Genomic DNA, 14,253 nt, shown 5'->3' on the forward strand with positions numbered 1-14,253 from the left:
TGCCTGGGCACTGACACCATTTCCTCTCCAGCACAAGAACTCCAAGGCTGTTAATGCACATCATCATACATCCATAGGGATGGTACAGGGGAAAAAAAAAAATAATCGGCATGTATACTGGACCACAGGCTTATATAGCAAGGCTGAAACTGGGGGTAGGTGGGGAGATGCTCATAGGTGCAATGGGGGGGCAGGAAAAAGCCATCAAAAGCCTCACTTCCACTGCTGTGCTTTCTGCCATCTTGCAGGCTAAGAAAACCCAGAAATGGCCTCAATGCATGCCACTCCTATCCCACGGGTACAAGCAGCATCCCATGCCACTCCAAGTCCTGCGCAGGGCATGTGAATACCTTTCTGGCATTGTCTGCATCGGACGCGCTGTCTTTAGAGGTCCTGTTATCATCTGCAGGAAACACAGCTGCCTGTTCTGCTCCATGATCATCCTCCTCTTCCAACTCATCAGAGTCTTCCTCTTCAGAGTCTACATCTATGCTTTCCCCGTTCACGTGAGGGCTGGCATCACCTAGGTCCTTTTCACTCTGAAAGTCATCCAAGCATACGAGCCACAGAGACAACATTAATTCATGGGACAGAGCAGCTGAATCCACCCCAGACTGCCTCCGTGCTGAGCCATAAAGCTGCCAGGGGAAGGCTGGCTATGTGTCCCTCCAGAGCTCTTCAACGCTGCCAGCAAAGCCAGCCCGAGAGCCTGCCACGCGTCACCTAACCATCGACCAGGGAACGAGGAGGCACGAGGCGTCATTCCAGACTCCTGGTTGTACACGGCACTAAGGGGAGGAGGGCTGCTGGGCAGGAGCCTTCAGACGGACCCTGCGGACTAATTCAAATGTGGAGGCTGCATGGTGCTTAGTTACCAGCTGAGGTTAAAGCATGACAGGGGCATACCAAGGGTGCAAGAAGGTTTCTAGGGAAGGGAAAGGGAAGGTAAATTGGAGAGAGAGATTTATGTTTTCCTTGAATTCAAAGACCAAAAATTCAGGGCATGGGTACAGCAAAGCAGAATTTGATCAGGAGTGAGTCTAAAGCTTTTAAAGTAACCAATAATTTTGCGGTATAGCCTCAAGTGGCAACACTAGACAGTTATCCTGAGGACTCTGAAACAAAAAGGTTGCAACATGGGGTATGCTTGAAATCTCTCCAGTTCCACAGGACTCACAGCACAGAAGGGGAACATTCACTGAAAAATGTTTGTTTAAGAGTTGGTATCTGAACAGCCACTCTCAGAGAGCCATTTCAAAGCAGCAAGGCTACTACAGGCAGGATGCTGTCACCAGAGAGACGATGTAGACTCAGAATGGAAGATGCTGACAGCAACAAGCCAGCATGTTCCTGCCCCTATACGTGGGGTTGGTGTGACAGGACAAGGGACACGTATGATGACAACAAACATGTCCAGTGGGTTCAGCGCTCTCCTCACCTTGGCACCTGCAGAGGAATGAGTTATGCTCTTAAACATCTCAATCATTGTTCTCTGTTTTAACACTTTGGTCTTTTTCTTGGGAACCAGGCTATAGGTTCCCATTCTCCGTTTCTTCTTCCGAGATACTGCAGCAGCTGGAAAAGAGAAGCAAAAAAACCCCAAAGTTTGTCCAGGAATGAAAAGAAGAAGGGATAGAGAGTAGAGGCTGTATTGGGGGAAACCACACTTGAGGGCACGATCTGAGTTCCCACTCCAACTAATTTATTTACAAGTCAACCAAAAGATGACACATGCATATGTGCAAAGGCACGAAGAGCTTTCTGCCAGCGCTGCAAACCCACCCAAATTCTGAGTATCCTCTCCACGCTCCTTCTGGCCCCTACATCACCACACACAATATCAAATCCTTAAATTAGCCTGCGTTTGGCAGTATTGCTGATGCCGTAGGAGGCTGAATAGAATCCAACTCGCTCAAATAGATAGTGCGAGGTTAATAATACCAACTTACAATGAAAGCGATCGTACACTAACTGAAGAACACACAGGGAAAAGGTACCTTAAATAAAGAGCCGTTTGCCACTTAACCTCATTTCGCGCCTACTATGGAAGTTTGTTTGATTCCTGTCACTACTTTGATCGGGTCTTAATTTGTTAAGTCTCCCTCCTGGCCTTCTAATCAAATCAGTTATCACACCTCACTGCCTGATGCTGTCTTTGGTGAATACACATCAGAGGGATGCTTAGCGCAGGCTCTTTTAAGAATAGCGTGCAGGAGGGAACAGCCAGCTTCAGCACCAGTGTTACCGTTTGCAGCTGTACAGCCTGCTCCTTGAAAGCATTCCTTCGTCTCCCACTATGATGAAATTTCACCAAAAATCTATGAAGAGACCTCTCAGAAAAATTTTGTTAACCCAATTAGTTTTATTTATAAAGCTGTAGTTCACGGTAACCAGTTGCTGCGGTGATATACAAAGTCCTCCTAGTCTGAAGATGTGTCTATCAGTTCTCCCATGGGAAGATGGGATGAAAGTGTCTCCTCTAACAAAAACTTTTAGCAGAAGAGCGATCCTTGGTGTGGTGGTGCTGGTGGAGCATGCCTACCTGCCCATGCTGCCTGGGAGGGACCTGCACCCCAGGAAGGACTGCATGGCAGGGGCTCCCCACAAAGCAGAGAGCTGGTGGACTCCACTTGGGAGGCTGCTTTAACAGGGGACTGCAAGAGTGTCCCCGTACAGCATCCAGAGGTGACCAGAAGGGAGTCAGAGGACACAAGCAGCACGCTTGCGGTGCAATGGCCACTTGCAGAGAAGCGGCTAGATGAAACAGCATCTGTCAAAAAACAAGGTCTATGGCAGCAGTCGTACCGAGGCCAGCAGGAAAGGAAACCCTGAAGGAGATGCAGTGGGGAAAAAAGGTACTAACAGAGGCTTCAGTCCTTGCTAACCTCCCACTCAACCACATACACACACGTTTGGGAGGTGGGTGCTGTTAAGAATTTTAACTCTGTTCTTTTTTTACCCGTCTGCGACTTTGTGGTGGCCACATAGCTCTGGTTCTGAGGTAGTGACTGGTGAAGGCCCGGGAGAGAGGGCAACGGCAACGGCTTCCCAAACTCCAGGACGTTTTTGTTTCCTTCCTCCTTGGATTCTTTTTGATCTCTGCTGTCTCTCCCATCTTTGGGGTCTTTACTTGCATGCTGGAAAACAAAATGCAGTTAAATTGAGCCTCTGTATAAAAAAAAAAAAAAGTCAAGAACATAAATTTAATTCCTTTCTCTCAAACATAACCACTTTCATTCAAAGATAGGACCACGCATCCAAAGCAAAAGCACACAGCCCCTCCTCTAGCACGTAACGTTACTTTGCCTAAAGACTGCAAGAACACTCCCAGGCTGCTGGTCCCTCACTTGCTGAAGGCTGTAGCCTTTGAAGGTGAAGGGCTACCTCGCAGAGGCAGAGCGACAGATCCACAGCAACTGCAGAAAATGAAAAGGACCAGACACTATTTACACAGGCATTTGGTCGGCTCCGGAGAAGGCAAATGACTGCAACAAATGCACCTATTCCCTGAAACAAGCCCCGAGCGCGGCTGTCACATCAAGCATGCACGAGAACAGTCTTGCAGAGACGTTTCGGAAGAGCAGGCAGCAACGGGAAGGGATCCTTCCTTTCGGACGGCGTTTGGCACAATCAAGGCTTCACAAAGGCTGTGGTCTCCCACCTCTAGCCTAGCTCACAACAAAAGACGAGCAAAGAAGGTACTTGCTTGACATTGTAGGTTCATCTAGTGCTGCCACTGCCGCAGCAAACACCAGTCCAAGCTCACCTTCAACCAGCTAGCACAGGTTCTGCCAACGTAGCTGTTGCAACACCAAAACACAGGGCGGGCTACAAGCTCCTACTAAAAACCTGATCAAGGCTCAAGAGAATTTTGTAGCTGCTCCTGCAACTCCCTGTCACCGGAGCCAGGCTCCCAGGCCCTAAGGCAGCTTCTACCTGTTCCGATTCGAGCTTGTACTCAATGCAAAGTCTCATCCAGCACCTTTGGGCACAAAAGCAGGTTCCTACAGCCCATTGTCCCACAGCACCGCGACTTTTGTGGCAACCACTGTAACAGCAGAGACTGGGGTAAATGCTGCCACTCTGATTTGGCATCTTACACTGAATTTGCCCTCTTATGCATTTAACAGATGATCTAGCTGCACCCGCACCTCTCCATACATCTGTCCACTCAACTGTCGAGGAGGAGGCAGGTTTGGCAGAGACGCTGCAGAAAACCAAGAGCACAGTTAGCAGATTACAAGCTCGGCAGTTGCAATGTTTCAGTGCTGCTCCACTTGCAGGAAAATACTTCTTATGGGACTTCTGAAGCAACAGCTGAAATACCAAAAATGAGAGAGGAATCCAGGCTAACGAAAGAAAGGGGAAAAAAGCAGCGAGTGATAAAAACAGTCTTTAAAGTCCAGGTTCGGATAGGCACTCTGAGACACTGCTTTCAAATAATGTGACCTTGTGAACAAATGGGGAAGCGACTGATTCTCCTAATTACAGCTCTGCCATGCGCACACTGCTGGCAGAAAGCGAGGACTCGGTTGCAGACAGAAAAGCTATAATGATAATCAAAAATGACCTGCATAAAGAGGCCATCAAATTGCCAATGATTCCTGCATCAAGCCCGTAACTTATGGCTGAATTGCCACGTCTTTTCTTAAAAGGCGTCTAGTCTTGGATTAACGATTTCAAAGATGACAAATCTACCATATCCTTTGATACATTGTTCCAATGCTTAATTGCTCTCACTGTCAAATAATTAAATGCATTATGCTTTTTCAACTAAATTAAAAAGCCCTGTATCATCAGGAATTCTTGCTCCATGTAGATTACTTATGACCAACGATCAACTTTTTTTTTTTTTTTTTTTAAAACAACCCTTTCTCTTCAATAAGTTTAACAGAATGAGTAAATCAAGTGTCCATAGGCTAACTTACTGGACATTGGATCACTGCAGAGACTGTTCCCAGTTGTTCTACCCCTTAAAAAACACACAGCACGAGTGCTGGGCACAGTATGCCAATAATAGTCACAACAATCCTATTTATACCTCTTAGCAGTTCCTAGTTTATAGATCTAAAGGTTAACGGTAACTCTTGGCTACAGAATTATTCTGAGAATTCCCAAGTCCCCTGGAGCATCCACTGTTTTCCATTTTTAACTTAAAATTAGGAAATAAGCTTGGGAGAGACAGATTTGACGCAAAGCTGCCTGCAACAAGTGTACATAAGGGCTGCATTTTTTGTCCTTTAAGTGCAGGTTATTGCAACTGGTCTCTGATAAAACGTGCTGGTACTCCCAAACATCAAGAATCCACATTCAGACCATGCCAGACTGTTTAGAAGTACATAATCAAATTTTAAATGAAAAAGTAGTATGTTATTAGCTTGGGGTTTTTCTCTCCCCCTGTAATTACAATATGGAAATAAATTAAAAATCTTCAATTGGGCTGCATGACAACTATTAAATGTGCCTTTTTCATGGCAATTCTGGTAAAACAGTTTTTAATATCAAATTAAGCCTTGTGAGATTGGAGGCATATGCGGCAATACTAAAGGACAAGAATTCCCGCAGAGAGGTGACCAGATCTCTCAGGAAGCCTGATGGCAGGCCAGCACTAAAACATACAAATATATATGTGTGTGTGTGTGCATATATCACACACATATATAAATAATCCTAAATCTAAGGATTACAATAAAAAGGAGCAGTAAAGATTTGAAAGCACATGCAGTTGTCTCACCATCTTTCTCCATTCTTAGCTAGATAAAACTGTTACATCTCTGCTGCTTATTAAATTTTACCCTTTCAGCAAGTAGAGTATTTAGTGGATGAAACTTTATTCTTTTCCCACTTCGGATATCTCTGAATTATGCCAGTTCCTTAACTTGAGCGCATAGGTACAACCCATCCTGGTCTCCTACAGTGAGTTTTTACGCTCTGCTCTACCTGCTCCAGATGTAACCGCTCCTAGAAAAGAGGCTTTGCTAATCTCGCACACTGGTCTGCTGGGAAATTCCTTCTTCCTTAAAATCCCATCACACTGGCTAAAGCATACCTGAGCCCTTCCTCGCAAAGATATTCTGCATCCTTCGCTGCCCAGGTAACAGCCAGCGCCTGACACCTCTCCGCAGGTTTAAATAAAAGAAGCAAAGGCAAAAGACGGACTGTGCGCATGGGAGCGGGGCGAGTGGGTGCTACACTACTTGGGGCACAACAGACTCCTATCAAAGCAAAACAGAAACAAAAACTTACAGTGAACTATTTAAACACAAAGCGCTCAGATCCAGCTGCAAATCCCCAGCGCCGTCAGAGAACATCTCAAAACGCTGCACATCCGTTTAGCTCCAGCAAGTTTCCTGCTAGGGAAAAGGTTGTCCCAAGGAAAACCTCGGAGGAAGGTTTCTCCTGCAGAACAGGCAGGGCAAGGCAGGGCAGCTACCTCCAGCCCTGCCACCCCAGCCCGGGGTTGGTAGGACCCAGCTCTAAGCCACCTCCATGGTCACAGGCAGAGCTGATTGCAATTAACGCTCCTGTCACGTGCCACTTTCTTTCAGTTTGGTGACGATGGTTCCTCCTGCCCTTGTGCTCCTAGCACAAGGCACAGCATCAAGCAGGCAGCTAGAAAACTGCCTGCAGCCCAGTATCCATCCAAGCAAACTCCTGCTTCTTGGCTTACGGCCTCTCTTACCTTCCCCCAGCAGAGGACACTCGTGCTGGCAAAGCACAAAGAGGGCTGCAAATAGCAGGCGCTTCAAAGACCCCAATGGAGCTGATCGCTACTCAACATCTACTCATCTGCTTTGCTGTCACAAATCCTAACATGTTCCTGCTTCGCTTCAAGATCCAGAGTCCTCTGCTAAAGATGGAAAATGCCAGACTGGCAATGCTGGAGCAGAAATGACCACGCTGGGAAAGCGATGCACGGCTTCAGTGATCTGTTGGGCACGGATTGATCCGCTACAAATACTAACGAGGGTACACACACTTTGAGTTGCCTGCATTTTTAACTAAGCGGACTCTTCTGCTCAGAGACTGGATGAAGATCATTCTCCTTCACTTAAACCAACAAAAATTCAAGAGAGTAGAGGTGCTTTCATCTAACATCTACAGGGACTCCACTGCAAACAGCAAAATAGAGGCGAGAAGCACCATTCCTGACCCTAAATAAACTCCACTGCTGTAAGTTATCCCTGTCCAAAACAGCTGTGCCTTCTTCTTTTTTTTCCCCCAATTATACTTAGATTTTTCACAGTCAAGCAGAGTTCTGTTTTCATCTACAGATTTAGAGAAGTTCAGTGAGGAGAATCCTGTGCAAAGGGAACTCCAGGACACAAGTAAGAGCAAGCTGCGTTCCAGTGTTGTCCTAACCATCACGTGTGGATCACTGGAGGCCAAGAAAGGACCAAAAATGATAGAGAAAGAAACTGCGTTGCTAATGTCTTAATTTCTTGGAGCTTCTCACATGGTATCAGCTCACCCTACGCAAAAGGCTGTGAAGTCACTATTTCATGTTGGACATTGCAAGGAACAGTCAAGAAGCTGAAGGCAGCTATTCCTAGGCTCAGGTCAACATTTCCAGAGATGCTTGTGTCTGGAAACAGCAAAAATGGGACAACTATGTCCGACACCATTGTGAGGAAAATAGCAAAAAACACTGCTTAGACTGGGACAAGAACACAGTATTTTACATGTTTATAATTAAACTCGAGTGCCTTCTACATTTTAATGGGATCAGCCGCGTTTCTGTTATTGGCACAGAAGTCTCCTACAGCAGCAGGGAGAAGTTACTAAAAATGGCAAAAGACAGAATATCCTTTTTTTTTTTTTTTAATTCCAAAAGCAAATATACAGAAGAAACAAACCTTACTAATTGAACCCCTCGTTGGTTCGACAGACTGCACACAGCATTCTTCCCGCAGCCCGGCAATTAAGAGGTCTTTCTGTTACCAAAGCAAGCAAGCTAGCAAGGACCGAAGAGAAGCCAGCCCAGAACTCCATCCGTGTGTTGGGGCAAGGACACTGGCAAAGGTCCTGCAGGTCCTGCTTTGGAGCAGGGCAGCTTTGAAGAGCACCGCAGGACTGCCGTTCTCTTTCAACGCCTGAGTGCAAACATCTCCAGCTTAGACATATGAAGTGTTTTATTTCTCTTGCTTTAAGGACTTTCATCTCCAGCACGGTACAAGCTTCAGACCAAAGCCAACTAGCCAGGAGGACTAAACTAACCGCCACTGCCACCAGGCAGCTGTCGTAGAGCAACCCTCTTCATCCATCGGTCGGATGCGGAGGGGTAACGAGATTTGTACCAAGGCGCTGCCTTTGAACAGCACAAAGCAGCAGCTCCCAGGGGTATTCGCCTCTAACAACTGGTGAATTGATATTTAAGCAAGAAACACCAGTCTGCTATAAAAAATTTATCACAAGCAGATGACAGTGCCTGTAGGAGCTGTAGTGGTGCTACTCTCCCTTTCCTCTGCTACTGCAGAATTATAGTTTTCACTACAGCTTCCAGGGGAACCTGACCCCTGCCTAAGCCTTACCTTGGCGTAACAAAAAGAAACCTGCAGGGCTTTGGTCTTAATCTAGATCAGACAAGCTGCAAGGCTGATCCACCTATTAACACCCTTTTAATCTGCAGATTAACACGTGCCAGTTTAGAAGAGCGATTCCAGAGCGACTTTCTTACAACTGCACTGATTTGTGTGTGGTGTAAACTGAGCTACAAACCTGCATTTCATGGGTTTCAGAACCGGCGTCGTTCAGAGGGGCAAACACTGCCAGGTCAGGGGACACCTCACTCCTCGCCCCTGTCCCCTCCTAGATGGAGCAGCTCCAGGAGAAGGGAGTGCCACACGTCAGTCAAAATGAAACAGGGTAGCTCAAACCAGTTTCTACAGCAAGCCTCCTGACAGAAACAGGTCTGCTGGGGACCTGGGACTGGGACGGTTATTTCTGCGGGCTGTGGTCAGCAGCTGGGGCAGACACCTTCAGCCAGCGCGACCGTGTCAGCAGCATGAGCACAACCAGTTAAATACGAAATTAAAAGTACTGCACAGTACATTCGCTTTCTACCTCCCTCTGCAGTAAATCTCTCTAGAAGTCGTCCCATGGTAGTCTATGGCCTCGTCACTCCCAAAGATGATTTCCCATAGGGAATATTTAACTGTGCCCAAGCTTGCACGTGTGGACTTCACACTTTCAGCCTGCCCGTGCACAGCTGAGTACCGCTCTGGTGAGGTCCTCGATGGGTGTACCTTCTAGGTTCAGACAAGCTGACAGAAGCAGTTGCAATCAGACGGAGAGCTCTATTTCACTATGCCCTGTACTCTTCTTTTTATTTAATTATTCCCCCCTCCAAGGAGACAATATCCCCATCCTCATCAGGACCTGTCCTTTGTTTTCTGCATATTAGAGGGTCTGAGCCTGCTGAGCAATCCCGGACGCTTGCAAACCACCAACTGCCACCTGCCTGGCCCCGAGAGATGAACACAAGATGTTCTTAGGCCAGGAGCTCCTGTGGAGCAACCCACAGATCACGCCAGCACACTGCCGCAGTACTGCTGGGCACTGACACAGAAAATAATAATTTACAGCAACAGCAACACCTGTGTGCACACAGAAAGAAAGCAGCTTACCAGTCCTGGGATCAGATACTTCATGGCAACACTGCTTAAAGGTATAGTTTGATGAATATTGGTAGAAACACCAACATAAGCAAAGCATCTTCTGCTCCAAGCTCCTCCTTTCTGCCCAATCTCTGTCTCCCCCAGTTAAAACTGGTACCCTACATTTTGGGCTCCCATTGTGAAGCAGGTTGAGATATCAATTTCACAGATTTTTGCACCATTTCTTCCTACAGTCCAGTTCCCCTGACCTGGTCCTCTGCATAGCATAAGAAAATACCACCAGAGACACACACCTCAAACTACAGCCTCATGGTCACCAAGTAATGAACAGAAACATAACTTGGGATTCCCAATTCAGGCATCTGCTCCTCCTATTCAAGAGATAGCTATGGGATGCTTTCACTACCTACCATCCTTCATCCCTTCCAGACATGTCTTAGTGATATCAAGCTCAGGAACTGGAGTTTCTGAGCAGGAGGGGCCTTCTCCAAGCTCAGGACACACACACGCGCACGTGCGCTTGCCTTTCAGTCTGTTGCCTGGTCCTGAAAACTTCTGGGTTCTTAATGGAGTTGTAAACAGATTAAGAAGGAAAGAAATAAATTCTTGTAAAGGTGCAGCATTTGCATTACTGCACTAATCAGATGGGGAGCAGAAATGATGCTGTCAACAACTCTTCTGAGGTCTCTGTTCAAAAACCACCTTAACATGCGACAACATCAATTAAAATTATCACCTGTTTCAGATTCAGCTTCGATCCCAATTCAGGAAGCAACTCCTAAACAGAGAAAAAGCTGGTTAAATTTGTGAGAAAACTATTTTCTTTCTTTCAAAGACCAATCCACATGTGCAGGAAAAGCCACCAGGGTCCCCTGATAACTACTGGATTACAGAAAATAATCTTTTGGCCCCAGTGGGTTTCTGCAGGAGCTGGGGCAAACAAACGTTTATACTCTGCAGGCAACAAAATACCTTCCTCCCCTCCTTCTCCCAGGCAGCACACATCCGCAAGAACAGTCTACCAAGGAAACAACAAAGCTCTAAAAAATATTAGCAAACTACTGTCTCCTGTAACATCAACTTCTGGGTGATTTCCGCAATTTATTTCCTGGAATACCACACCTGCTATCACGGTGTTTTTGAAGGGGAAAAGGTGTGAATGCAGAGGCTGGTGCATGAAAAGTTACTGCGAGGCTGTGCTGATGAGCATCTTGTAAGCAGCTCAACAAAGAAATAAATCAGGACAGAAAAATGACAACTAGCAAGGACTCTGCTACTCAAAAGAAAATAGCATGTAAATTCAAAAGACAATGGGGAAAAATTAGGTAGTAATTATCAGGAAGGCTGAACAAAACAGATGTTTTATTGTCTTGCAGAAATGAGATCAAATCTTGGGTTCACATTCAGATGCAGAGGCTTGAGCAGAGAACGCATGAACAGCCTCTTCTCACCACCCTTCTTGTGAGTTTTGTTTCTCTCCCTATTTTAAGCCCAAGGGAAATGGCCAGAGGTGCTGAGGACAGGCTATGCACTTTCTAGAGCGGCCCAACAACTGCAGGCTTTGCTTTTTGAAGCCGCTGCTTCTGTGTGAGCAAATGACGATCAACAGCACCATCACAGGAACTTGTGTAACGGAGCGCTGCAAGCATTCGCAAACATCGTGTGCAGCTTTCTAGAGAGAAACCTTGAAGCCCAAGGGGTTGCGTAAAAATATTCTTTTGATGTATCATAAAATATGAATGAGGAAAACACTCCCTCCTAACCTAGCAGTCATCTTTTAGAAGGGAATTGCCTCTTTCAATTGCTCAGCCCCAAGGGATCTCTCCCTGTCAAATTCCACAAGGGTCCGGGGGTTTGCCCCACCTCATTTAAGCGCACAACAGGCTGCTGGAGAAAAGCTGCGAGGCAGTTTTGGTTGCAAAGCCTTGTTTGGGTAAGAGACAGCCTTACGTGAGATTTTCATGGGGCTGCATGTATGGCATCTGGGCTTCCCCTGCTTGATAGCCAGAAAACACGGCAGGGGTACAAGAGCGAGAGAATTCAAACGCAATCAGGGGAAGACAGAGGGGAAATTAGCGGTTTGGGAGAATGGTTGGGAAATCATGGCAGGCGTGGTTTCTACTGTTGAGGCTGGGTGCCCACGAGGTTTGTAATCTTGATGTGCTCTTTGGACTCCCACCTGCTTCCGGAGGCACAGGTGGCTAGGTGCAACCCATCTTTTTTTTTTTTTTTTTTTCTTAATCTCTCTTCCCCTGCTCCAGACCACAGCGATTCCCAGCTTTGAGACTTTCACAGCATGTCATTGCTGTGCTGCAACACGTGGGTGACATTTGAGAATAACTTTACATTTGCTTGTCTGTAAAACACCGGTAGGTTGCAGCAATCCATGGCACCAACCTTTACAAAGCTGCAGCAGCTTCCCATTCATTTCTGGGTGTGACTCAGTGCCAAGGAGGGCTCGCAATCCTTTCCTTGACCTAGCTGCAGGACAGCTAAAGGCTAGTCTCTCTCCATCCTTAGGCATAGCATGAGAGGATCCAGCTCATCATAGTTAAATATAAAGCATCTCAAGGCTGGAGACCAAGTACTCGTAGTGGAGATCTGTCTGTTCAGGTATCTATTCCCTACCTTTGGCAAAAGAATCAAACTAAGAACCAAAAGAATCAAACTTGGCCAATGACAAAGAAAGGCCCGTTTCTGTTCACCCCACTACAACTTGAACACAGCAGATGACTTCACATCTCCTTTTGCCTCCTAAAAAAGGCAGAGCTCTGTTTTATTAAGTGACAGCAAATCCACCCCTAAGGATTCTGGAGGGAAGATTTCTGAACAAGTTGCATTACTGCAGGCAACATACAGAGAGAAAGAAAACATCATCTGGTTTACTACTGTAACGATATGGCAATGCAATCAAGTTGCCCAACTACCAGCTTCTTGACAGCTTCCAAGCTTAGGAGAAGCCTCAAGTTAACATGCTATGCTTAATTTCCTTTGGGTCAAACTCATAAGAAATCTAATTTGTTTCACAAGCAGCTCTGGATTTCAGCAGACGGCTGATGAGCAATAGAGCCGAGAGAGAAAGGCCATTTAGTGTCTCACATAGATCTGCTGGAGAAGGTAATTGATCAGTTATATATTTAGAAATACACTGGGGAAGAGAGCTGCCGGTGGCCATGTGACTATTTTAACACCTCTGTCTCTCAGTAGGAAGAGAAAAAAATAAAATATATATGTATATATATAAAAATAAATCACTCCACTCAGTGAGACACCACCAAATTACACAAGGTCTCCCTCTCCCACACTCAAAGAAAGCCAAGAGCAATCGCAGCAGCAGCAGCACTGACTGCTGGGCATATACATTACCAGGCTAGGGGTGGGTTTAGGCATTGTCTTCCGTGCTCTGTGGACCTTGACTTCAGCGTTAGCAGCGGTGGCTTTTTTAGCATCCATGTCCTTACTGCCCTCCCCGAGCTTGGTTGGCATCGTGGCTTGCATCTGAGAAAAGGAGCCCACAGTTCTCCCTTTGCTTGCTCCTCCTGGAAGAGTTTTTGCAGCATGGCCGGTGAGAGAAGCAAAGGTGCTGGTAGTCCTTAGAGGTTGCTCCTGTGCCATCTGCTTGGTTAGAATATATCCATTGCTCCCCGTTACAGAAGTCTGTGTGAAGTCATTAGCTTTCATATGGTTTTGCTTCCCAGTCTCGCCATCTCGTTCAGAAATGCCATTTTCTGCTATCCTATTTAATTTAGTACTAGAGTCCTGCTGGCTCACTTTCGTATTGTCCTGAGTGTTTTTAGCTGGGTTTGGGTGGCTACCAGCTTCGCTGTGCTCACAGGAACCGTTGGTTTCACCGTCTACTGCCATTTTTGGTTCCCCCGCTTGCTTTTCTGTAGCACTTTCATCTGCAGCCATGGCATTAAACCCTGGAGAAAGAGGGAGAAGGAGGAAGAGAGGAGAAAGAAAAGGGTCGTAAGCAGTATCACAACTCCAAAGAGAAGGTACAGCTTCTTACAGTGGCTAATGAAGAGCAAACCTCTCCCCCAGAAAATTGCTTGCTATATATATCCATTTAGGTTGCTCATTCACCTACCTGACTGGCTTGGCTGGATCCGCAGATGGTGAAAATTGGGGTGGCTCAGTTGAAAGCAGTGCACTCATTCTCACTTGCCTCAGCTGCAGATGTGGCCATTTATTCCCAACTATGGATTTTTCAAGGTAAATATTATCTTTAGCTTTTCCAATAACTACATTTATTGGACCATATGTCAACACCTCGCATGTCAAACAAAACGTTGCCCAATCTTGCACTCAGGTCTCTGGCAAAGCCCTTCACAATGCCAGACTGACACAAGAAAAGCTTGCTGGTAGGGCTGCATGGGTGAGCTTTTGTGGCACAGACACAGCTCAGCAGCCAAGAGTCTACATCAGGGCTCTGCTCCTAAACGAAATGTCGCAAGGAGTAACTCCCTGGCAATCACAGCTCCCCTGGAAATGTTGTCCAGTGGAGAATGGCTCTTTCGCCGGGATGAAGCGACACAGGAGCAGGATTCACAGTGTCATTTCAGAGGCAATAGCCAGAGTAAACACGGGGTGAAGCACGTTCAATGGAATTTTAGGCTAAAATAATTACATGATG

The 14,253-nt window shown here is 46.4% G+C and overlaps 1 protein-coding gene across 19 annotated transcripts in view; it reads right to left on the reverse strand.

Moving 5' to 3' along the window:
- EHMT1 (euchromatic histone lysine methyltransferase 1) overlaps nt 1-14,253 on the reverse strand; it is a 123,143-nt gene that overhangs the window by 38,418 nt on the left and 70,472 nt on the right. For 13 of the 19 annotated variants that reach the window (XM_075772785.1, XM_075772774.1, XM_075772781.1 and 10 more), the window contains exons 3-7: nt 12,984-13,540; nt 10,354-10,395; nt 2,960-3,137; nt 1,439-1,575; nt 351-539 (exon numbers count right to left, since the gene is read on the reverse strand). In XM_075772785.1, the coding sequence (XP_075628900.1) occupies nt 351-539; nt 1,439-1,575; nt 2,960-3,137; nt 10,354-10,395; nt 12,984-13,540 (1,103 nt within the window). The remainder of the gene's footprint in view (nt 1-350; nt 540-1,438; nt 1,576-2,959; nt 3,138-10,353; nt 10,396-12,983; nt 13,541-14,253) is intronic. The other 6 variants (XM_075772786.1, XM_075772775.1, XM_075772789.1 and 3 more) reach the window with 1 other exon arrangement.

This window comes from Balearica regulorum, chromosome 20 (genome assembly GCF_011004875.1).
Source record: "Balearica regulorum gibbericeps isolate bBalReg1 chromosome 20, bBalReg1.pri, whole genome shotgun sequence".
NCBI classification, from domain to species: Eukaryota; Metazoa; Chordata; class Aves; order Gruiformes; family Gruidae; genus Balearica; species Balearica regulorum.